At 40.1% G+C, this 27,428-nt stretch overlaps 1 protein-coding gene across 3 annotated transcripts in view; it reads right to left on the bottom strand.

The window, feature by feature from the left end:
* Nucleotides 1-27,428, bottom strand: part of LOC122807296 (collagen alpha-1(VII) chain-like) — a gene marked incomplete at its 5' end in the record, with an annotated part of 1,562,855 nt that overhangs the window by 1,388,862 nt on the left and 146,565 nt on the right. For all 3 annotated transcript variants that reach the window (XM_044078425.1, XM_044078422.1, XM_044078423.1), the window contains 2 exon segments: nt 13,215-13,268; nt 13,361-13,396. In XM_044078425.1, the coding sequence (XP_043934360.1) occupies nt 13,215-13,268; nt 13,361-13,396 (90 nt within the window).

Genomic DNA, 27,428 nt, shown 5'->3' on the forward strand with positions numbered 1-27,428 from the left:
GCCATTTTGATCATTTGTTTTTTAGGCATAGGGGCCTGAACACATGGCCTGGGCATCAGTTTTTTAGACATAGATCGAGATTTAGACCTTAGTATAGAAGGTGGAGTAGGTTTAATATACAAGTCTGTAGGCCTGAATACACCCTCAGAAGCCGGTACCTGCACAGCGGCTCTGGACCTATCCAACGTAGAGACATCCGTGGGTTCCATAGGTGAAGCATCTCGTGGCATACTGGACTCTGAATGGGTCTCAGTAGAGGCCTGCGAGTCAGAAGTAGCGGGTGTCAGGGGCTCAACTAGAGCGTCTTCTGTGTGGAGACATGCATGAATGGGTGTACCTTTGTTGAAGGTTGTGCATCAGGGCTGGCAACTCGGCATGTAAAACTCTACTGCCAATCATTAGCGGACTGGAGTTCCGCTGTGGCAACCCCTAACCGGGAAAAGCCGAAAGACACAATGACTCATTATGGAATGATGAGTCATTAATCTTGAACTCTTTGGAAATGCTGATCTGTTCCAGTACAATTTCAGTGAAGTCTAATCTTGTCTGACTAAAAGAAGTTCTGGTTTCATTTCTTCTGAGTACATAAGCCATTTTTAAACCTTGCCATTACTGGTAATGCATTGTTTAATGGTTTTACAGAATCATTTGATTCTTACCTGGAATCTCTCCATCAACTGTATTTCTCCACCAGCTGTTTATTACAATACATTTTGGTTAGCCAGTATGCAATCTACAGCTGAGGTTGCAACATCTGTTTGAGTTATAAGGCACATATCTCAGGAATAATTTCTTAGTCCTTTATTTTTGTGCCTCTGCACTTATGACTTTACCCAGCACTCAAACATCCATAAAGCCATTATCTGCTGGCCTATTAATGTAAAGCAGGAATGATACTTGTTGTTGTATCTTTTGGCTTTTCCCGGTTAGGGGTCTCCACAGCAAAACTCCGGTCTGCTAATGATTGGCAGTAGATTTTTACGTGCCGAGTTGCCAGCTTTGACGCACAACCTTCAATGAAGGCACGCCCATTCACGCATGTCTCCACACAGAAGACGCTCTAGCTGAAAATCGAACAGGACAATGTCTTACTGTGAGGCGACAATGCTACCGCAGCACCACCACCGCAGTACTAAAAAGCAGGAATGATACTACATCTTAAAAAACAATTTCTGGGATTCAGAAAGAACGGTGGCCAAAAGATACTGTTTTGTGATTATGGAAAAAATGATTCAGAGACATGTTAGCTGCAAAGGGGAAAGACATCATTACTGTATAATTTGCATATTTCTGAATTGCCAGTATTTAACACAACTGCAAATCAGCACTTTCCTGTGGTAAGCACCTTGGGTGGCCCTTGCATGATGTTGGCACAGGTACTCCCCCTCATTCACTCTCCCACATACATGGACACATCCGCACACCTACATACCTCTTACCTGACCCTGAGTTGACAGAATGTCATTGATGCAGCATTTTATTTTTCTCTCTGCCCTCATAAATCACACATTCATACAGTCAGTCGATAATGCCAGACATCAGAGTTTCATTCCTCTTTTTGTTGATTTAGTGTATTGAGATGTTAGACTTGTTCTATTAACTTTTTTAAGTAAATCCAAGCAATTGTTTAAAACTTCTCCCTACTGTCATCCACTGTTGCCCCTGGCTTTGTCCCAAAGTCTTAGCACAACCCTTGTATGGTGGCCACCTCTACATGGACACACCTCTATCCCTATCAGCTGTCCCTGATTTACATAATGCTCCTGATTAAGCCTCTTATATGTTCCCAGTCCCTTGTAATTCATGGACTGTTGCAGTCAGTCAGAAATCCCAGGCATTAGAGTTTCATACTTCTTATATTTACAATATAAGCTACAGTACAAGCTCTTCTCGGTACAGAAGGCTAAGGTTCTGGTTTACTGGCAAGCTGCTTTCTGTGCTAAGGATGCAGGGTTCAAAAATGACTGCCTCTTTTTACATTAACTTTTTTTTCTTCAGTGACTTAAGGCAATTTGTTACATGTATCGCTGGTGTCTAGTGATAATACAGAGGACCAGCACTCCACTAAGGAACTGCTTTGTGTTTGAACAGTACAGGATTTGAAGCTTTTTGTAGCTTACTTTCACATTCCTGCTGTCTATTGTTCCCAACCACATTCATAGGTCTTTCATGATAAAAAAAAATCTAGGTATCTCTGGTGTTTAGTGTTCTTCCCCACCCATAGGTCTCTCATGCTGCAAAACCTGCAGTTATCCCTCTGGCCTACAGGTCTTCTGTGGTGAATTTTTTTTTATTAGCTTGTTGGTATCCCTGGTATCTGGTGTCCCCCTACCCCCATAGGTCTTTCATGGTGCAATTTTTTTTCAACTTGCAGATATTTGTTCTTTAGTATAGGGAACACACAAAAACACACACACGCACATGCACACTCACACACACACACACACACACACACACACACACACACACACACACACACACACACCATACTATCCCTAACTGTCCCCATATTGTGACCACTCAGGCAGACACAAAGTGACACACACATACACCTGAAACCATTCACCCCCCCCACATATATTAATTCATGCAACCACACACACACACACACACACACACACACACACATGCAAAGACAGCCCACCCCAACCCTCTAGTACTTTCTTCCAACAAGATCTCACTCTATGAAAGCACTGGGTGAATGCAAACCTTTGGCTGTATTCACTAATATGGCTGGTAGGGCTAACTTACAAATTACTACTTGAGTAAATGACTTAACACAGGTGAGAGCACATGGCTAATTGGCATAGGCTGCTCTCCCAGAATGCCTCATTAGCATTTGGGGTAGGTCAAAGAGACAGCCCACTGTTATGCTGCACTTCTTTGAATACAGCACTGTAGTAGGTGTGTCTCTGAACTGGAAATGTTATCAAAAGTGGTAAAATAGGCTTACCACTCATTGTACATCAACCTTTCAAAATCTCTTCAAATGTGTAAAACTATTAACTTAGATACAAGAGATAAGCTTTAAATACTCATTGCTGTGTGCTTATTCATAACATTTTGTAAATATGCAACAGTGCAAACGGACTATTTTAATTATTTTTTTCTAATGCACTTAAGACTTTTTATTTAAAAAGTTAAGAAACAAGGAAGTAGTACAGCAGACTGGTCCCAACACTGGAGGAACACCCTCCTCTGCTTGAACAAACACATAAGACAACTTATAAAATCCTCTAAGGGGAACTTTGGAAAAAAATGTAGCAACCACAGCTAAGGATAACAATAAGGCATTCTTTAGCTTATGCATAGCCTTCAGGGTAGGACACAGATGTGCGCTGAACTAGCTGTGCATGGCATCACACATGAAGATCATGTGAAAATAGCTAACCTAGTAGCTGACAGGTTTGGGAAAATTACACCCCCTGTCCCCTTCTAGCATTCCACAAAGCATTCCCTCTTCATCTCTCGCACCTTGCATCTCCAAAAGAGCAAATCATTAATGCTCTTTCCAAGGCCAAAAACACAACTTCTACATGACCAGACGGCATCCCAGATTTAAATGGTCCAAAACATGAGTTAGTGGCTCCATTAGGTACTCTCTTCAACCACAGCCGAGTACTGGTTTTGTCCCTGCTGAGTGGAAAACAGGAACCGTCGTCCTCCATCATAAAGGGAGTACAACAACAGACCCATAAGCTTAATCAGTCTTATCTGTAAGACCATGGAACAAATCACCATGGACCTTATAAATAAGGATACAGGTGATCTCCAACCCTTGATCCGACACAGTTTGGTTTTGTTAAAGGCAGGTGATGCCTGTTAAACCTGGTCATAGACGAAGGCAAATCTGTGCATACAGCCTTAAACCTTGACTTAGCCAATGCCTTCAACACAATCCCACATTTGGACATCACTGATAAACTCTCCCAGTTGAATATCAACCCATACGTCATCAGGTGGGTTGCTAACTGGCTCACCGACAGATCACACTCAAAGTTGGGGACTTTACCACATCCAGCATACCTGTCACCAGTGGGGTTCCACAGAAGTCATTCCTGGGTCCCCTGTTGCTTGAAATATACTTTTTAGATATTCAGGCCAAAACAGAGGGGCTGTGGCAGACTAAGTTTGCTGATGATTGCAAATTAGACATACATCTGGAGCATTTCTCCCTGGGCCTCTGCTTTAATTGGCTTTGTTCCAAGTTGCACTTTCCCAGTAAACAAATGTTAAATAAATAAATAATAAAAATAAATAAATTAGGCACGATCAGTGACTCCCCAAACAATGTCAATATAATTCAACAGGGACTTACACAAACCAATAATTGGAACCAAAGCCATAGATTCAAACTCAATGCAAAAAAAATGCATTATCATCCCCTTTGGCAGAAGCGATATCCCTGCAGACTATCATATAAATAATAATACCCTAAATAACAACTCAGTAGTGAGAGACTTGGGAACGTAAGTTGACTGTACCCTAAACTTTGACTACCATGTGTCTACTGTAGTAAGGAAGGCATTCTACATCACATACCTCATTAGCAAAGGCATAACACCCTTGTACTCAGCCCTAATCAGGCCAATAACTGAGTACAATTTTTCTATTGGTATGTACCTTACTAGGCACCTGCAGAAACTTGAGAGACCTCAGAGATTTCTAACCAAGAAAATTCAGGGTCTCCAGCACATACCATACACTGACAGACTTGAAGTCACTCTCTCTGTACTCTGTAGTGTACAGAAGACTTACAGGAGACTTGAGCCTGGCCTATAGAGCAATCTTGGATCCAAACCTAATGGAAATGCTGCACATCCGCAAGTCAAATGGGACAAGGGCTACCCATTCCGGGAACCTTAACCTGGCCTGAGACATAAATAGGACATGTTGGATAGATAGATATGTCTTTCAAAGGTTGCGGCTGTCTGGGACAAGCTACCAATTCACATCAAACAGAGTGAATCTTGGATTACTGGACTGGAAACTGTAAATTCTTACTGGGGATTTCAGCTATGATCCTCCTAGATGTGGACAGTCATTGCTACTAAGATCTTGAGTTTAGGCAAGATCCTTTATATTGGGTTTCTCTACTAGTATATTGGGTACACATGGGTAGGCTTATAAAGACCTTCAGGCCAATAGCCTAGTAACCACCTATGAACCTATAACACAAGATATGAATTATTTCCCATAGTAACTAAATGAAGTAACCTTCCAAGGATAACAGGGAGCCAAAGTAGAAAAATAACTTACTTTGCTAGCTAGGATATATTCTTAGTAATATTTAACATAGTAAAGCCAGCAATCAATCTCTGTTTATACCATCTTGTACAGGCCAGTCACGAATGGCCACTGCACAAAAACACATATGGTCATTAGACAGGCCTCACTAAAGTTTGTTTAGAACAGTAAGATGAATCATTTTTATGACAAAGAAAGCAGACTAAATTGGATATATGGATACACCTAAAACACAAAAAGAAAGAAAAAAACACAGCAGAGAAGTTGGGTATTGTTTTCAATACTTTTCATAATTCTCTTCCATTCAAATGTCTAGGTGCTGTTACTTTAAATAATTTAAAGTACACATTTTAAGGACTGATGTGTAAAATGCACTATAAACACTTAAAATCACTTAAAATAAAATGATACATAGAACATTTGGCCTCACGTTATATACATTTTCCATGGATATGGAAAACAAGATAATGTTACTTTTATATTTTCTTAGCAAATAATATCAATCAGAGATAAACCAAACAGTTAAGTACAAGAGCTTAAGACATGTAAGATTTATTACTTTGTAGAACTCCCTTTCTTTACTCCGTTAGATAGAAAATATATTTTTGCATTGCAAAACTGGAAAGTTCTATATGCTTCTGTATCCATTGCTTGTATCCTTTAGTTAATGTCTAACAGCTCTTAGTACCTCACTGCCAATATCTTGAAAACTGATACTCTTACAAAAACATAAAAGAACTAAAGGAGCAAACCAGCACAGGGGAACAGTACTGGTGTTCTAGTAAAGGAGCAAACCAGCACAGGGGAACAGTACTGGTGTTCTAGTAAAGGAGCAAACCAGCACAGGGGAACAGTACTGGTGTTCTAGTAAAGGAGCAAACCAGCACAGGGGAACAGTACTGGTGTTCTAGTAAAGGAGCAAACCAGCACAGGGGAACAGTACTGGTGTTCTAGTAAAGGAGCAAACCAGCACAGGGGAACAGTACTGGTGTTCTAGTAAAGGAGCAAACCAGCACAGGGGAACAGTACTGGTGTTCTAGTAAAGGAGCAAACCAGCACAGGGGAACAGTACTGATGTTCTAGTAAAGGAGCAAACCAGCACAGGGGAACAGTACTGGTGTTCTAGTAAAGGAGCAAACCAGCTCAGGGGAACACTACTGGTGTTCTAGTAAAGGAGCAAACCAGCACAGGGGAACAGTACTGGTGTTCTAGTAAAGGAGCAAACCAGCACAGGGGAACAGTACTGGTGTTCTAGTAAAGGAGCAAACCAGCACAGGGGAACAGTACTGGTGTTCTAGTAAAGGAGCAAACCAGCACAGGGGAACAGTACTGGTGTTCTAGTAAAGGAGCAAACCAGCACAGGGGAACAGTACTGGTGTTCTAGTAAAGGAGCAAACCAGCACAGGGGAACAGTACTGGTGTTCTAGTAAAGGAGCAAACCAGCACAGGAGAACAGTACTGGTGTTCTAGTAAAGGAGCAAACCAGCACAGGGGAACAGTACTGGTGTTCTAGTAAAGGAGCAAACCAGCACAGGGGAACAGTACTGATGTTCTAGTAAAGGAGCAAACCAGCACAGGGGAACAGTACTGGTGTTCTAGTAAAGGAGCAAACCAGCACAGGGGAACAGTACTGGTGTTCTAGTAAAGGAGCAAACCAGCACAGGGGAACAGTACTGGTGTTCTAGTAAAGGACCAAACCAGCTCAGGGGAACAGTACTGGTGTTCTAGTAAAGGAGCAAACCAGCACAGGGGAACAGTACTGGTGTTCTAGTAAAGGAGCAAACCAGCACAGGGGAACAGTACTGGTGTTCTAGTAAAGGAGCAAACCAGCACAGGGGAACAGTACTGGTGTTCTAGTAAAGGAGCAAACCAGCACAGGGGAACAGTACTGGTGTTCTAGTAAAGGAGCAAACCAGCACAGGGGAACAGTACTGGTGTTCTAGTAAAGGAGAAAACCAGCACAGGGGAACAGTACTGGTGTTCTAGTAAAGGAGCAAACCAGCACAGGGGAACAGTACTGGTGTTCTAGTAAAGGAGCAAACCAGCACAGGGGAACAGCACTGGTGTTCTAGTTGTCAGATGGCCTACGTGACAGAATGCTAACCTATGGGTGGAGAAAAGAAGCCACCCTGTTACACTACCATTCTGCTCTTGTTGGAGACAGGGAGGAGGGGGGTCCAGGGTAACAAAAGAAAGAAATTTGTATAGAAACTGGCAGCAATGGAGAGTGGGTGCAAGCTCCCATTTAATACATAGCAAGCCCAGCAGAAGTGGGAATAGCTAAAGGCAGAAAATCAGATCATGTTCTTCTATGGCAGTTTTAGACAATTTATTAAAAGAAAAGCCTTTGCTCTACAGGACAATGATGGTCTAAGACTGCTCATGGGGGGCAGGGAGGGAGTAAGGAGGCTGTCAGGGTGATATATAAGGTGCATGGACACCAGAAGTCAGCTGGATGGAACATATAGCCCTTAAGACTGTGAAAGAAAAAAATGAATGAATGAAAACTATTCCTCCAGAGATTAGTAGAGCTCTTCAAAATGCATGCTTTTATAGAAGTCATAAATGTTCAAAAATTCTAATATCTTAAGAATGATGCATGATTTGACCTTAGAAATGCTGGAGCCAAGCACGTATGCTGCACTGAATTATCCAGGACCTACAGAGTGAGAATATTAGTATGCTGCACTGAATCATTCATTACCTACAGAGTGAGAATATTACTATGCTGCACTGAATCATTCATTACCTACAGAGTGAGAATATTACTATGCTGCAATGCATCATTCATTACCTACAGAGTGAGAATATTACTACGCTGCACTGAATCATTCATTACCTACAGAGTGAGAATATTACTATGCTGCACTGAATCACTCACTACTTACAGAATGAGAATATTAGTATCCTGCACTGCATCATTCACTACCTACAGAGTGAGAATATTAGTATGCTGCACTGAATCATTCAGTACCTACAGAGTGAGAATATTACTACGCTGCACTGAATCATTCATTACCTACAGAGTGAGAATATTACTATGCTGCAATGCATCATTCATTACCTACAGAGTGAGAATATTACTACGCTGCACTGAATCATTCATTACCTACAGAGTGAGAATATTACTATGCTGCACTGAATCACTCACTACTTACAGAATGAGAATATTACTATGCTGCACTGAATCATTCACTACCTACAGAGTGAGAATATTACTATGCTGCAATGAATCATTCATTACCTACAGAGTGAGAATATTACTATGCTGCAATGCATCATTCATTACCTACAGAGTGAGAATATTACTATGCTGCACTGAATCATTCATTACCTACAGAGTGAGAATATTAGTATGCTGCACTGAATCATTCAGTACCTACAGAGTGAGAATATTACTATGCTGCGCTGATTCATTCAATACCTACAGAGTGAGAATATTACTATGCTGCACTGAATCATTCAGTACATCCAGAGTGAGAATACTAGTATGCTGCACGGCATCATTCACTACCTACAAAGTGAGAATATTAGTATGCTGTACTAAATCATCCAGTACCTACACAGTGAGGATACAAGTATGCTGCACTGCATCATTCACTACCTACAGAGTGAGAATATTAGTATGCTGCACTGCAACATTCACTACCTACAAAATGAGAATACTAGTATGCTGCACTGCATCATTCACTGCTTACAGAGTGAGAATATTAGTATGCTGCGCTGAATCATTCAGTACCTACAGAGTGAGAATATTAGTATGCTGCACTGCATCATTCACTGCTTACAGAGTGAGAATATTAGTATGCTGCACTGCGTCATTCACTACCTACAGAGTGAGAACATTACTTTTCTGCACTGAATCATTCACTACTTACAGAATGAGAATATTAGTATCCCGCACTGCATCATTCACTACCTACAGAGTGAGAATATTAGTATGCTGCACTGCGTCATTCACTACCTACAGAGTGAGAATATTAGTATGCTGCACTGAATCATTCAGTACCTACAGAGTGAGAATATTACTATGCTGCACTGAATCATTCAGTACATCCAGAGTGAGAATACTAGTATGATCCACTGCATCATTCACTACTTACAGAGTGAGATTATTAATCTGCTGTATGACCTTCATTGATTTTAAGCACAAATATTCCACTACAAAGATATCAATAATAAGCGTTACTAATTCCTGGATAAAGGCAACTTCACAAAAAAAAAAAAAAAAACAGTTTATTGATTCAATGACCCTAATAGATTTCTCAATTAAATAAATCTGCTTTCTAGGTTTTGTGGCAAAAGATTGTGATAGCTTAACTCACTGTGCTATCTCATAGATGTTAATGGTTGCAGCCCCCTGGCAGTCTGTAATGTTAGAGTACAAAAATACATATTTTCAAAAATGGTGTTATTGCATCACAACCTTGTTGGATTTTGAATATTGCAGATTTGCTCTGATACAATGAAGTGACACCAAGATGCAATCTCATAATGTTTCACTGTACTAAATCTGTTAAAGTCTATGTATTTGATTTGCAAAGATTACTGTCTAAAGTTAATGTTCCTGTGATTTTGTTTGGGGGGTGAGGATCATGTTAAAATGTGAGCACCAGTGTATGCTTATTTAGATGATGTTCATAATAACTCATATACCAATGTGTCTCAGTGAAATACTTCCTTTTCTTTTTTTTTTCAAGATTCTTTATTACTCTCATACTTTCTGACCATCAAGTGTCACCCTACTGCATTTAAGCCCATTCATTCTTTCATGCTGGAGGTATGCCTAGAACCACTGGACCCATAGATTCCATACAGCCATCATTTAGGCAGCCGTAAGGGTTGCTTGTGCTCTTGTTGGCATCCTGGCCATGACAGCATTTCTATTGCTCCTAACCCTATCATTGGGCAGGGAGAGCTGTCTCATTGTGGAGGCCTACAGTGTCTTCTCCATGGGGATTCATGCTTCCACTCACCCATAGAAATGATGCCACAAAGCTGAGGTTTACTGAGCTAAAAACACAACTTCACACCATGATCTGCATCTCCTGTCCTACCTCCAAAGGATCAAGGTATTTTTCAGGTGACTCCACACTGTCTTATCCCCAGGATGGGCATCCTCTCCTGTCAGCTGTGTCAGATGCCCAATCTGTTACACAGACTCAGGGTCATCTAGGCAGCAGAGGGCTTTTTCTCCACTCTATGGCTGAGTAGATGTCTCAAATGCCTTCTTATTTTGACTACTGAACTCCACTTCTTTGGAGCAAATCTGACTGCAAGTTTCTTCTGCCTGCCACATGTCAGGAATGTGGGCTTTTTAAGTGATGGATATACAGAGTTCATCAAACATAAGGGATTGCAGGAAGAACTCATCAATAACTTATCCCTTGGTTGGTTTTGTGGTAGGATTCAAGTGTGTGTGTGTGTGTGTGTGTGTGTGTGTGCGTGTGTGTGTGTGTGTATAGAATAGCAACATCATTTCATACACAGCATACTGGAAATGTCCATCACATTCTGAGAAATTATTCTCAGTACTGAAGGCTCAACAAAGAGCACTCTACTCAGGTCTAACTATGGTGGTGCTATTACATCACAGTAAAAGAACATGGATACAGTGACATCCCTAGTCTTTGTTAGTCTCTTAGGTCACTGACACCTAAAGCAATGACTGTGCTTTTCACTGTTTCACACCTGCAGTTCTAGCTGTCCTATTCAAGCCAACAGTACTTCAATGGCAAACTACACACATAACTGTTATTTCAGTACAATGTAAGGGCAATTCTACATTTTCCATACACGGTGGTCCATTTAAGCAATATAGCTGTTAGTTATTTTAACTGAGCAAGTAACGTAAATTACTGCTTTAATTTTTCAATTTAAAAGATTTTTTCACATTTAAAATCTTGTTTGATTACGAGCTCCAGACAATTGCTGTCCATCCTGCAAGCAGTTAGAAATGTAACATATTTATATGTAACATACAAACATCTCTGATGCTCAGGTGAAGGCTGCCCTCTCCAAAGCAAAAAACACTTCCATGGGACCAGATGGCGTCCCAGGTTGCGTCCTACATGAACTCCAAGAGGAACTAATCCCTCAAATAAAACAGCTATACAATCTCAGCCTCACTACAGGATATGTGCCCACAGAATGGCGTACAGCAACAGTGGTCCCACTCCACAAAGGTGGAGCCTCTACGGACCCTGGAAACTATCGCCCCATAAGCCTGACTAGCTTAGTCTGCAAGGCTATGGAGAGGATCATCATGGAGCTCATAAACAAAGACATTGAGGACCTACAGACACTAGATCCTACCCAGTTCGGCTTTGTCAAGGGCAGATCCTGCCTTTTGAACCTGGTCGACTTCTTCGAAACAGTAACCAAAGCCATAGATGAAGGGAAGGTAGTCCACACAGCCTATCTGGACCTTGCAAAGGCATTTGACACAATACCCCACTTGGGCATCATAGATAAGCTATCCAGCTTAAATATAAACCCCTATGTCACAAGATGGGTCGCAAACTGGCTCAAAGACAGAACCCACAGAGTGAGAGTTTCTGGAGCCATGTTAGACTCGAAACCAGTCACAAGTGGCATCCCACAGGGTTCTGTCCTGGGACCACTCTTGTTCGGTATATACTTTTCCGAGGTACAGGCAAACGTGGGAGGACTATGGCTCACCAAGTTCACAGATGACTGCAAACTGGGCACCATAATCAACTCTCCAGCTGACACAAACATCCTTCAAAAAGGTCTCACAGAGACAGATAACTGGTGCCAGTGCCATGGTTTAAAGTTAAATGCCAAAAAATGTATAGTCATACCCTTTGGCAAAAACAATGTGCCCACAAATTACCACATAGGCGGAAACCCATTAAGTACAGAGAAAGTTATTAGGGACCTGGGGACCCAAGTTGATAGCAATCTCTCCTTTGAAAACCACATTGCCAAAGTGGTTAGAAAGACCTTCTACATATTCCACCTCATCACAAAGGGTTTCACATCTAGATCAAGAGAGGTAATCGTGCCCCTTTATTCATCTCTCATCAGGCCCATCATAGAATACAATGCCCCTTTTGGGATGTACCTTACCCGACACCTGCAGCAATTAGAAAGACCCCAAAAGTATCTCACAAAGAGGATCAAGGGTCTCAAACAGATGCCATATGCTGCTCGGTTAAAAAAACTCCAGCTCTACTCAGTTGCATACCGCCTACTTCGAGGCGATCTATGCCTGACATACAAAGCTATGTCAAATCCAGAATTAATGGACATGCTCCACCTCAGTAAATCTAAATCCCTTAGAGCCACAAGCTCGAGGGACTTGAACCTCAGCACAGAAATAAATAGAACTTGCTGGAGGGACAGGTTCATAACCTAGAGGCTCCCTTCGCTCTGGAATAGAATTCCAGTTCATGTGAGGCAGAGCACCTCACTGAATCTCTTCAAGAAGAATCTCGATAGGTGGATGGGGGATCGTAGGTTTGTCCCAGGGATTACTCCCGTGTCACTATTAGACAGAGGCACAGTAAACTAAACCTTAAAAAGGGCACAGTATACTCAAATCAAGGGGTGGCGTAAGCCATACAGAATCGGGCTAGGCTTATAATTGCCTCAGGGCAGATAGCCTAGTATGAACCTATGAACCTATGAACCTATATAATTAATTTACTTTTATCCTTAGGCTTGTTCCCAAATTCAGGCCATGGATGCTACATCCAAACAACAGACATAAACTGACTATTTTGTAATGCACTCTGCTTTAAATGAGTGAATTTGGTAGCACAACTACAACTTTATACGAGGACCAACAGTCCTTCAGCAAATCCCAGAACACCAATAATGGAAACCCAAAACAACATTTCTAATATCATTTAAAACAAAGAGAGCAAGAAAAAAACAGATACTCTGTCTTACAAGTTTACACTGTTACCCGGTAATCTAGATTTTATAGAAAATATACCTACCCTTTCACCCTTCTCTCCTTTAGAACCTTCAGGGCCTGGACTGCCAGGGACTCCCTAAAAAGTAAAGATAGTGATGATTTAGATATATTGTAACACAAAAATATAACAATGCAAGGAGTACAAAACAAGTGTATCATTTAACTTACTGAGATTCCTCTCGTACCAGGCGTACCTTGACTACCCTGTTAAATAATTAAAAAAGATATTATTGTACTTTATGAAATAATTACATATTCTAGTAATTATTTATAGGTTCAGAATAGTCCTCATGCTGTTATGCTTAATCCTTCCAGAGTCATAATAATTAAACAGATTATTTTACTTCATTATGACAGTCACCAACTCTAAAAACGAAGACAAGTTTTGCAACATGTCTATCCTCTGAATAATGCAGGTCCTTGTAAAAATATTTTTAAACACAATTATTGAATTATCACTTGTGACATAGGCAAACTTACAATCAAACCATATTAATAACTTTACATTTACAAGTATTATATAATCTAAGCAACATTATATAAATTATTCAGTGACTGCCTTTTTTTTAAACCTCATTTCTCCTCCAAACCACTTTTCTGCATGTATTGTTCCAAAAATTTCCATTTTTTAAACAAGAAACATCTTTATTAAATTATTACTTAAGACATAGGCAATCAAACATTTATATAAATGAAAACAAACCATATTGACATATTTTTAGTTGCAAACAGTACACAACACTAATAATCTATCCTGTCATTGTCAGTCAAACATTAAATATCTTTCAAATCCTGCCTTCTTTTAAAATTCATCCCTCCTCAAAAACATTATTCTGCATGTATTGTTCCCATAATTCTCATTTTTCTAAGTAATTTGCTCCAGGTCTATATTATGTTATCAAATACTAATGTATTTGAAAACGTAATAGTCGACCAGTAAATGTCAAAGTCGTAAAACTTCGAACCTTTACAAAAAATACAAAAACCCGCCCAAGCAAACCATTTAAGCACTATAAGTGGGGGGGGGGGCAAGCCCTCCAGCACCCCCCACACCCCCCGCTACTTAAATATACCAACTCTGAGATCGCCATACAGTGCAGACAATGGAAAACTTCCATTTCCGCACTGTACAGAGATCTCCATTGAAAGGTTCGATGTTTTACGACCTCGACATTTAAGGATTAACTATTACGTTTTCGTATACATTAGTATTCGATAACGTAATATAGACCCATTTGCTCCTACCCTTTTCTAAAGATCCCATTTCCAGTTATTTTATCTCTTTTACTATATTCACTACTTCTATTACAGTGGGTTTAGATTTTGATTTCCGTTTTCTAGTAATTGCTTCTTTGGTAGCCACCATAATTATACTCAGCAAGGCCTTATTATGTCTAGGCAATTCGGATTCTGTGCCACAGCTCAAAAAGTAATTTCCTTAGTTACATCAATTTGCTCACTTAGTATTTCAGATACAGTAGTCTGCAGGGAATTTTTAAAGTCTGCCAATTCATTACACTCCCAAAAATATGTTACCAATTACGTCTTTCTTCTCCATCACATCTCCAACATTTGCTATCTACCTGAGGAAAAATTCTTTGGAGCCTAGTTGGGGTATAAAAATACCTATGTAAACACTTGCAAGCAAATATACCAAATCTTCTAGATGTTGCATATTTGGGAGACATACATATATCCCCTCATTGTTTCTATGTGATTTGCTTATCCAGTCTCTCTTCCCAATCCCTTCTAACCTCCTCTAATTGATTCTTATAGTTATCATGCAATATTTTACATGCTCTACTAATTATCAATTTTTTAATAGCAGCTTCTGTTCTGGATTCTACTAAATCTGTACCAATGCTGGCCTTTCACTTAGACCCCCCCCCATTCCTTTCTCTTTGCCTATACTCTGATATCAGTCCTTGATAAGGAGGGCAATCTCTAGCCTGCAATCCAAATATATTCTTGGCTCTTCCCATTCTAATACCTTTCCCTCTTTAATTATTTGTGCCCAATACCTTGGTTCCTTTGTCAGTTTTCTCCAGTGAATTCCAGCCCTTTCTTGTCTATTGTTTGTATCCCAAATTGCAGTCATCTTTCTCAGCAGAATCTATGGCTGTGGTGGTGCAGTAGTTATTGTTGTCGCCTTACAGCAAAAGGTTCTCTGGTTTGATTGTTGGCTGGAGTACCTTCTGTGCGGAGTCTGCATGTCCTTACTCTGCTCGAGTGAGTTTTAAAGACATGCAGGTAGGTGCGTGTGTGTGTGTGCATGTGCCTTCTGTGAAGGTTGGGCACCAGGCTGGCAACTTGACACCGTAAAAAGACCACTGCCATTCAATCTGCGGACCGGTGATCTGCTATGGTGACCCCTAACCAGGAAAAGCTGAAAGACATTGCTTTGCTTATCGGTCTCCTTTCTCCATTCCCATGATGGCTTACTTCTTAGAATACTTACTGCGACTTTATGAAAATAATATTCTGTATAGTTATTATTATTCTCCTCAAGGATCTGCATCCAAAATCCCAGTCTATCGTTGTTTCTTGAGCTCCACCCTGTTTCATCATCATCCCTTTCCACTTTGAATTACAGATTTCTGCTTGTGCTATATGTATAGGAGTCTTAACAGTGTAGCTCTGAAATACCCCATTCAACTCACGTAACCCCAAACAATCTTGTTCTACTGGAAGGCTCAGCTTATCCCACTTGACTCTTCTTCCCCTCCCAGACAAAATCCTTCAACTCTTTATTAATTGTTATCCACAACCTCTCCTCTGGTTGATAAAAATATGAGTAACTTGTGTATAAACTAAGGGGACTAAAAACATTTTGACTGCTTGTATCTTGCTATCTATATCCATAAAACAAGGCTTCCAATTTCTCAGCTTTTATATTAACTTTTGTTTAGTTTCTTCCCACGTATACTTAGCTGCCATAACAAAATCCTTTTTACTCCATACTCCTAAATACTTAATTTCATCATGTCCCCATAAATATGGGTATTGCTGAACCAATTTGTGTGTGGGTACATAGTTTACAGCTATTGCCTTTATTTATTTGACATTTGTTTACCGAGATTGTCCGAATGGACCGGAAGTCCATTTTCAGCTGAGGCCAAGGGAGAAAAGCTCCAACAGCAGTACAAAGATCTAATGATACAAAGGTCAAAATGTTACCAAATATAATAAGACATTCTGATAATGACTAATAAGCACTGAAATTACAATATAGCATGCATTTTAGTAACTACTACAGAAGTATATGTACAAAAGTTTAAGAAGATTGATGAAGAAAAGGCAGAAGAGAAAAGAAAGAAAAAAAGCTTGGGTGTTAAGTTTCTACACTTGACAGCAGTTTAATTGCAAGAAGGGAGTGAAGGGTAGGGAACAGTGGAAGAGTTATGATCAGCCAGGAACTATGCATGAACAAAACCATTTGTTGGACAGATGTTATTTCAGGAATATTTAAAGCTGGATGGGTTTTTGGTGTTTATGATTTATTGAGATATGATGTTCCATATTAGTTTCTGAAACTGTTGTTTGATTTAATGATTTTCAATAGACATTTATTTAAAGATCTCAGGGTTATATTACTGTAGTAGGACTGAACCAGACTTTATTTTATCTTCATTAATTTTATACCCTGAAAAGACTTAAAACTATCTCAAAATGTTCCACAACACTGAAATGTCCTTTTCTGGTTTTATCAGGTATAAAACAATGTCATCTGCAAATAAAGCCAGCTTTTCTTGACTAGCACACCAATTATATCTTTGAAATTCTTGGTCTCTTATTTTCTTTGCCAAATACTCTAAATATAACACAAATAACACAGAGGAAAGAGGATACACTGCCTGGTTCCTCTGCTCAAACAGAACTTATAAGAGAGGAACCCATCTACTTTAATTTTTGCCTCTGATCCCTCATATATAGTCGTATTCAACCTTATACTTTTATCAGGAAATGCAAATGGTTCTATTGCCTACTAATAAAATCCCAGCTTACTCTGTTGAAAGCTTTATCAAAACCAAAGAAAAAAAAACACATTTATCAAAACCAATGGAAAAAAAACACAAAAACCTAATAAATCCAAAATGTGTACACAGATTTGGAGTACCAAACACCTTCAATCCTGGTACCTCGGCATTTCGCCTTCAAGCTTATCTGTTGAAAGCTTTCTCTGCATCTATACCCACAAATCCACCAATTACAGTGGCATTTTCTTACATTATGCTTCCTTCTGTATCATCAATGTTGTATTATATTGTCAAACATCTGCCTCCCCCCCATAAAACCACACTGATCCATATCTACCAATTTAGGCATCACATTTGCCATTCTTTTAGCCATTATAGACATAAACACATTATAATCATGGCTTGGAATTGAAATATGCCTATATGAAGCCGGACCTGATGGGTCTTTTCCATCTTAATGTATTACAGCCACCACCTCTTTCTTTCAGGATGTTGGTGCTTCTCTTCCTTTTAAAATACTATTAAACCAAACCTTCCAGATCTTTATCAGTTTCTTCCATACCATCTTCTAAACTTCCACCGGAATACCCCCTATTCTGGACACTTTCCTGTAGATTGATTATACATTGCTATTTTTATCTCATCTCCTCCTATCCTGTCAGTAATTCAGCTTCATCTATCTCTAATCTTGGCATATTTAATTATTCCATAAACATTTTCATTTGTAACTTTTCTTGGTTTCCATATTTCTCTGCTTTATAGAGATTTTCATAAAATTTCCAAAATATGTCTACTACCTTTACAGGATCTCTGGTTTTCTTCCTTGTTATAGGCTCTCTAAGCTTGGCAACAACCATTTTTACTTTTTGTTGATACAGTTGTTGTGCTAAAGGTTTGTGTGCTCTGGCATAGAGTCGTGCTAAAAGTTTTTGTGCTCTGGCATTATTATCAAAAACAATTGCTTAACAGCAGTCTTTCTAAACTCATGCATGTGACTGAGGTTTTGTTTAGCACTCGGCAATTGCTTTTCTTCTTGTTCTGTGAAATTCCCCCTATTCTGCAATACTTTAACCTTTGTCAGTCCCTCTAAATAATTATTGTTACTTCTTAACCACATCTCTCTTTCTTTTACTTCTACCATATTTTTAAATGCACTTTAATTTTATCCCATTCTTTAGCTATATTTTTTGAAGAAACTTCTATCTTCCTAATAATTCCTGAATAATTTCCACTACCTATTCCTTAAGTTCCTCTCTTTTTAACAGACACATTGGAATGTGGTAGTGTCTCATTTTTATGTCATTACCCTGCATTTTTGTTTTAGTTATTATTGGCGGATGATCTAAAATAGTTATTGGATGCATATCAAAACTTTCAATGTTCCTGTGAAATATCATTTCTGTCTATTATTGGAGAATAATATGTAGATTCATTCTGAACTCCTACTACTGAATTCACATCTTCCATGCCAAATATTTTTATAACTTTCTTCAAAAATCTACCCTACTTTGTTACATTTTCCCATATGGCTCCCCCAATTATGCATCCTCACCGCTGTAAACCAAATTCCAGTGCCCACCTATAAGTAATATTCTCTGCTGAAAGCTGTTTGTTTCTACTAAAATTTTCTTAAGCTCCACTATAGCAGTTTTAGGTGGAATATAAATACATGCCATTGTAATCCTTCTCCCTTGTCAGTAGCTCCTTAGCATTAAAAATCTGCCATTATTATCCTGAAATCCTTTTTTCATCAAATTCACACGCTCAGTTCTTTCCAAATGTGCCTGCTATAGCATAACTATTTGCACTGTGCATTTTTCAATACAGTTCACTACTCTTTCTTTTTGTATTATGTTGGTGAGATAATACAGAAAGTGCTGTCATTATGTTAAAAAGTTATTAGCCCTGACTGGTATATGTAACAGCTTTTTTAAATGTCTAGTTTCAGCTTTTGTGTTAGATGCATATGCTAATGTTTGGAAGTTGATCTTTTATACAGTTGTTTTCTTGTTATATCCATTTGAAGCCATGTCACATATTACAAAACGTTTTGTTTTAGTGAAAACCATTAACAAAAAAAAAAAAAAAAAAAAAAAAAAAAAAACACAGCCCCAGAATGGGTCTACTTTGAAACATCTAAAACCCATAACATCTAATTTCATAACATTGAGACCAGAACATCTAAAACCCATAACATCGAATTTCATAAAATGTAACACTACAAATCACAAGAAAATAACATCCCCTCCGCATATAACGATACCAAACTACCAAACACACTTTTTACTATGTTTCTGCATGGGGCAAACCCCCCTGCACCCCCATATGGGGGGAGCTCTTCCCCACACACCCCCATAAATTAAATATACCAACTCCAAGATCGCACTACAGTGGAATAAAGTTAATTTCCTAATCCCCACTGTATCAAGCCCCCCCTGCAGAAACGTAATAAAAAGTGTGTTTGGTAGTTTGGTGTCATTGTATGTCATTATATGTGGAGGGATGTTATTTTCATGTGATTTGTACTGTTAGATGTTATGAAATTTGATGTTATAGGTTTTAGATGTTTTGGGTTTTAGATGTTCTGGTCTCAATGTTATGAAATTAGATGTTATGGGTTTTAGATGTTTTGAAGGAGACCCCCCATAACACCCCTAAAACCTATTAACTTAATACTAACACACAAAACTATGTACATCTTCAAATATTGAAGCTTAACCCTCCTAATAAGAACAATTGTCCCAGACTGACAGCCACATTCACAGACTTGGATTAATTTATACAAACAGTTATCCATGCTAAGACATAGGGTACAACCTGTATTTTTACTTCCACTAAGTGCTGTCTTTTTTTTTTTTTTTTGTCTTATCTTTATTCCTCTCCAAGATCGCACTACAGTGGAATAAAGTTAATTTCCTAATCCCCACTGTATCAAGCCCCCCTGCAGAAACATAATAAAAAGTGTGTTTGGAAGTTCGGTGTCATTATATGTGGAGGGGATGTTATTTTCGTGTGATTTGTACTGTTAGATGTTATGAAATTTGATGTTATAGGTTTTAGATGTTTTGGGTTTTAGATGTTCTGGTCTCAATGTTATGAAATTAGATGTTATGGGTTTTAGATGTTTTGAAGGGGACCCCCCCAGAACACCCCTAAAACCTATTAACTTAATACTAACACACAAAATTATGTACATCTTCAAATATTGAAGCTTAACCCTCCTAATTAGAACAATTGTCCCAGACTGACAGCCACATTCACAGACTTGGATTAAATTATACAAACAGTTATCCATGCTAAGACATAGGGTACAACCTGTACTTCTACTTCCACTAAGTGCTGTCTTTTTTTTTTTTTGTTTGTCTTATCTTTATTCCTCTCCCAGATTAGTTAAACACTTGAATGCTTTCAGAAAACATTATCTCCTAGCCATTGAGAGTTTTGTCAGAATCAACACTTTCTGCTGTTAGGATTGCATCTTTACTATTAAACATCTAGCTTGCATTCTCATGGCCAGGTCTGGAACATACAAGATGTGTCCTTTCAATTAACAAGTCGTTCTGTGGAATTCCAGACCAGTTGCTTATTTGTAGTTTCATAAAATTAATACAGTCTGTTCCTTTCACCTTCTTTGGTACATCAGAAAATCTCAGTTTCTTCCCTATGTGCTCTGTCTTGTAATCCTATTAGTTTTTGAAACATCTCCTCTTGAGCAGTCTCATACTCAGACAGCCTCTTCTTCATTCTGACCTCTGATTTTTGTAATTTAATCACTTCATCTGAATATCTGTTTAAAGCTTCTTCCATTTCATTCCAGCCCTTTGTTATTTGAGTTGATATACTCTTTCAGTATTTCATTTGTTTTAATCAGTTCTGAGTACATTTGACTTATTTTTTCCTCTAGATTACCGGAAGTCATGTCTTGCACCAAAGCTGGAGCTTGCACTGCTTTCTGCTGGACAGCCGCAGAATTCTTCCAAGTCACTACTGTCTCCTCACTTTTTGTAATTGAAGTTCTTTCATGATCTCTGAATTTCTTTTTGTTGGCATTCAGACACCTTAGTAGCCAGTTACTGAATTATACATAAAAAGACAAGTCCACTGGCTCTCTTTTATGAGCTTCTGTTTTCGCACTGGGAGAGCTAAAATTACGCTGTTACTCATTTTGCAGCCATCTTGGAAATCCCCTTGTAAAAAAAAATAGTCTATCTACCTTGGCTATAACCAACCATAATAAACTACCAACACTAAACAGTTTATTCCATCAAATAGAGAAACACCATTTGGCGCAAAATGCACTTCTGATAAACCTACATTCCTAGCCTGAACGAGAGAGGAAGCAGCCTAACCTCCTTTGAGAAAAAAAGTATGCATACTGCAAATGATACTTCCAAAAAAGCAGTTTTCACATTTCCTGTTCTAAGCTCTGTGTACTTAGACATGATACTAAGTATCCATTGCTACAATGTCGCTTACTAGTAACACTATTAAGTGTTCCAACTGCCAGAGTCTTTGTTTCACAGATTTGAAGAACAAACTGAAGGCCTATTGGCCACTGAGGATCTTGTTGCTCTGCATACCATATTGGAAATTAAGGGTGCCCTTGTACTCTTCTGTTTCCTTCATGATGGCATGGATGATGGATGAACTAAGCTTAACAGAAATGGGAGTTTATTCCATAGGGCTGGGAATCCTTGAGATATAAAGTTAGAATGTTTCATTGCATAATTTAGGTCAAATGTTTTTTGTGGCCATGTCACCAGGTTTTCAAATATTTCATAATTCTTTAATGTTCTTTATGTCAAACATTGGACTGCTCTAAGAAGGTGTTAAGTTACATAGAAGAGAGAGAGAGCTGCTGTAGTACTTCCCTATAAATCAAACTTTGAACATCTTTGGTTCTTTTTGTGAGGAATTTTTGCACCTTCTCTAACTGCATCATATGGTATGTGAGCAGGTTACAGAATAGGGTGTACTATTCTTCAACTGGGCTAATAAGAGTCAGATGCAGGGGGATGAACACCTCCATGGTACAGATTTCAATCCTATGGAAGGCCAGGAGGGAATGTAGAAATCTCTAATACTCTTGTTAAGAGTGAGCACAGATTAGGCATTCTAGTATCTCATTTAGTCCAATGGAATTGGTGTTTCTCATCGTACTGGGGCACAGGTGACAATTTTAGGGTCAATTTCAAATGGAGTTATATTAAAGGGAGGAACACTGGACAGCATTACTGCTTGTGGCCTGAAAATTGCTTCAAAACTGTATGCTCTGTGTTACCTATAGCTCGGTTCTATTATGGTTATACCATTTTGTTCTATCATACCCTGTTCTAGGTCCTTCTCCCTCAAGCAGCACAAATCTGCAGACAGCATGAAGAATCTCAGAATATCAGAGTTACAAAGCATTTCACCAGAGCTATGAGTTTACACTCAAGGTATGGTGATTTCAACAAATGGCCCTAGCTGCAGTATTTCTTAACCATATTAATCTCTCATTTTCACCGCATCATCTGTTAAACTGCAAGACATATTCCACATTGCGCATTTTCTCCAGAAGAGCCACAATGCAGTATTTTTGTAAAACCATTTCAGGGACAACATTGAATAGATTTAGGAGGATTAGTTTCAAGATCACACAAATATTAAGCTTTACTGATTATATGGATACAGTCTGTTCTGAGAATGTGTGGTCATAACTTTCGTATGTTAACAGCATTCTGACAAACTATCCATGCTCATTTTCTGATATCAGTCTAAATTACTACTAAAGCTTTATGTATTGTATGCATGTATTTATTTATTCACACTTGATAACCAGAATAATCCAGCTTGGGCAAGGGCCCCTTTTCTGTGGAGTCCTGAAGAGAAAAACTCGAAAGTGAAATAGTTGTAAGCAAAGGCAAATTAATAGTTCAAGAACAAAATCTAAAATATACATATAGTGGTAGATACATTAATAATAACATTTGCTTATAACTGCTGAGGTTGTAATGCACAGTAAAGAGATACATACATTAAGATTAATATTTGCAAGTAAATTTTGAGCTTGCAATACAAAAACAGGGCAGCAAAGACATGGCTCTATCATAAAGATTAGGCTTCTGTTGACAAAGGTTGAAGGTTGAGCAGCAGTGGTTGCATTTACATAGTCAGCGACATTAACATTTTTATTTTGAGAAAGACATGAGTATACACAGAAACCGAGGTAGCAATTTGTACATGGAGGGATACAAAAATAGAAGTTATGTTCTTACCATAACGTTCCATGTTAGTTGTCTTCTTCTCGCCTTCTTCTTGCTGGATGGGTTCGGAGCCGACCTCGGCACCGACTCGGCCACTCTAAAAGCTCGAGAGTTGGTTCCACCGGCTCGAGGCTCCCCTTATATCCCACAATGCTAGGCGTGAGTTACCTCAGATCTCGTTTGTAAGCTAACCCCAGCTTATAATAGTATGAGAATAACTATAAACAAAGTCCACCTCTAACCAGGGAGAAGGAAGGGTGACCTATATCCTCATCCAGGAAATATGCACAACAGCATATGCCTAATAAAAGAGGTGGTAGAAAGAGAGGTCACAATCACAACTCCTCTAGGTCTGTCCAGGCCAGGGGGCAGGAGGGTGGGACGCAAGAAGAAGGCGAGAAGAAGACAACTAACATGGAACGTTATGGTAAGAACATAACTTCTATATGTTAAGTTGTCTATCTCGCCTTCATTCTTGCTGGATGGGACCGCGTCCCTAGCACCTTGTCCCGGGTGGCCTAACGGAACAGACTCCTGAGAACAGTGGAACCAAAATTAGCTCTATGCCTAGAAGCTAAATCCAACTTATAATGAGAAATGAAAGTGTGAGGAGTAGCCCAAGTAGCCGCTGCACAAATGGTGTCAATAGGCAGTCTGTCTTGGAAGGCTAAAGAAGTAGCCAAAGCTCTGGTGGAATGGGCCTTAGGTTTATTAGGCAGCTTTTGGTGTCTAATTTCGTATACAAGGGAAATCAGAGATGTTAGCCATCTAGATAATGATACCTTTGAAACTGAAAGTCCCTTTCTGCCTTCTGCATAGGAGACAAACAGCTGGTCAGATTTTCTGAATTGTTTTGTTCTATCCAAATAGTACCTCAATTGACGATGAACATCTAGCCAGTGTAATTTTTGTTCAGACCTATTGGAATATTCTGGAAAAAAGACAGGGAGGTCAATGCTTTGATTTAGATTTGACGTCGAGACTACCTTAGGCAAAAAGGACGGGTTCGTTCGTAAGGATACCCTGTCCTTATGGAACAATAGGTAAGGAGGTCGACAGCTGAGTGCTTGAAGTTCTGAAACTCTTCTAGCTGAAGTAATAGCTACCAGAAAGAGAGTCTTCCATGATAGCAATTTTAAAGAACAGGAGGCTGCAGGTTCGAAAGGGGGAAGAATCAAAGAAGTAAGAACTAAATTTAGGTCCCAAGGAGAAGGAGGATTTCTTATAGGAGGTCTGAGAAGAAAAACTCCTTTCAAAAAGGCTTTGCAAAGCTTGTGGGACATTAAGGCAGACTCAGAAATACCCACATGAAAGTTAGAAACAGCTGCCAATTGAACTTTAAGAGTAGAGGGAGATGAACCTGCATGGAAGAGTTCAGCTAGAAAATCAAGGACTATTTGGATGGAAGCAGTGAAAGGATCTATGTCCCTTCCTTGAGCCCAATATGTGAAGCGTTTCCACTTACTCAAATAAATTTTCCGAGTGGAAGATTTATGGGAAGCTATCAAAATATCTCGAACGGAGTGAGATAATTGAGGAAGCCTGGCTAAGGTTGGAACTGGAGGAACCAAGCAGTGAGGTTCAGAGAGGGGAGGGAGCGATGTAACTGACCCGACTGATGGATCAAAAGATCTGGAACTAGGTCCAGATGCCAAGGTCGCTCCAATAGAAATTGATGTAGAAAGGGGAACCACACCTGTCGAGGCCAGTAAGGAGCAATGAGGATCAAAGAGGCCTTCTGAGCGATAGCTTTCTGTATCACTTGAGAGATTAGTGGGAAGGGAGGAAATGCATACAGAAGTCCCCGGGGCCAAACTTGGACTAGAGCGTCTCTGCTGGGCTGGCCTGGTAGCGGGAATAGGGTGAAATAATCTCTGCACTTGCTGTTTTGGGGAGTAGCAAAAAGATCGCAGCAAGGCTGACCCCACTTGAGAAAAATTTCTCTCACCACAGAGTCTTTCAGAGACCACTCGTGAGGCATGAGGATAGCTCTGCTCAACTTGTCCGCAATCTGATTGGACTTCCCGGGGATGTGCGTTGCTATCAGAAACCGCTGAGAAGAAATCGCCCATTGCCACAGTCTGAGTGCTTCTCGACACAGGGGGTAGGACCTGGTTCCGCCTTGTTTGTTGATATACCACACTACAGACATATTGTCTGTCTGGATTGCAATCGTTCCCAAGGGAAGAGAGTCTTGAAGGGCTTGCAACGCTAAAAGCACTGCTCTCATCTCCAGAACATTTATGTGCAAGTGGCATTCGTTTGGTTGCCATGTGCCCTGGACCGTCCTGCCCTGATAATGCCCCCCCCACCCGATCAGGGAGGCGTCCGTTGTCAGAGTAGCAACTGGAGGGGGTGGAACAAAGGGTCTTCTCAACAAGAGCTGAGGAGAAGACATCCACCACATGAGATGATTTCTGCATGCCTGCGTGATCATAATGGTGTGGGACATTGGAAGTTGCTGGTATGACCATTGTGTAAAGAGCATCCATTGAAGGATTCGCATGTGGAATCTGGCTAATGGAAGCAGAGGTATGGCCGCCGCCATAATTCCCAACACTTTCAGCACTAACCTGGCTTTGATTCTGTTGTTGTTGAAAAGGAGTGAGACCAGTTTGTGTATGTCTGTTATTCTCTGATCTGTTAGTCTCACAGACATGTCTACTGTGTCTAGATTTGCGCCTATGAAGGTAATAGTACGACAAGGCGACAAAATAGACTTTTCGCAATTTATTGAAATGCCTAACTTTTGACAAATGCGAAAAGTGTAATCCCTGGCCATCAGAAGGAGATGCTTGGTGGGAGCTGTGAGGAGCCAGTCGTCCAAATATGGAAACACCTGGAATCCTTGTCGTCTCAGGTGAGAAGCTACCACTGCCATGCATTTGGTAAACACCCGGGGGGCAGTGGTGAGACCAAAGGGCAGGGCCCTGAACTGAAAATGACTGGTTCCCAGCCTGAAGCGGAGGAATCTTCTGGAGCGTCTGTTCATTTTTATGTGATAGTACGCATCCTGAAGGTCTATAGAGCACATCCAGTTTCCTTTTCCCAATAGGGGAAGGATGGACTGCAGCGTGACCATCCGAAATCTTGTTTTCTTGACTGATCTGTTCAAGATACTGAGATCCAAAATTGGTCTCCAGTCCCCTGTTTTCTTTGGTACTAAAAAGAACCTTGAGTAGATTCCGGATCCTTGCTGGTCTGCTGGAACTGGCTGAATTGCTCTTTTTGCAAGCAGCTTTGAAATTTCCAAAACCACTAGATCCCTTTGAGCGGGTGGAACATCTGGAAGGGATTTTTTTGATTGGTTCGGAATGCGAAGAAAGGGGATAAAATAGCCTTCGGAAATGACGGACTGTACCCATGTGTCTTGAGTCAGGGATAGCCAGGCTTCTGGGTACAGTGACAATCTTCCCCCGACTGCCTCCGAAGGTGGGCAGTCGGGCAACACCTCAGGGATGCTGAAAGGGCTTATCAGAGAAGGCTTCTCGATTGCCCTGGTTCTGCGGAGCCCCCCTGCCTCGAGGGCGACGTCTACCATTGTTATTCCCGCCTCTGCCTCTGGCGGGGAAACGACTTTGTGCATCAGGCGAAGTCCCTTGAGATTGTTTACGGAACCACATTTTCCCACTTTTCTGGCCTTTGGGGTAAGGCCTAGAAGGAGTAGAAAAACGGACTCCGACGGCAGAAAGAGTCTTGCCATCAGTCTCGCACCTAGTCAAGGTTTCTTTCACTTGAGGACCAAAGAGAGATGATCCATCAAACGGGGAATTAGTGAAAGACGTCTTGAAGGGGTCCGCAAAATTGCATAGCCGCATCCAGGCATGCCTACGTAAGGCCACACCCGTCCCTGTGGCCCTACTCGCTCCATCAGCCGCATAAGAAAGGAGGCATGGAGGAGTTGGCTATGGAGTTAAGGGTAGCCAGCTGAGTGTTCATCTTATCTTGAAAACCCGCAGCTGTAGGGTCCTTCAACATGTCACTCGCTTCTTTAATCAAGTCCCTTTGAAGACG

This window comes from Protopterus annectens, chromosome 7.part0 (assembly GCF_019279795.1).
Source record: "Protopterus annectens isolate FY-2018-M chromosome 7.part0, PAN1.0, whole genome shotgun sequence".
In the NCBI taxonomy this organism is placed as follows: domain Eukaryota; kingdom Metazoa; phylum Chordata; order Ceratodontiformes; family Protopteridae; genus Protopterus; species Protopterus annectens.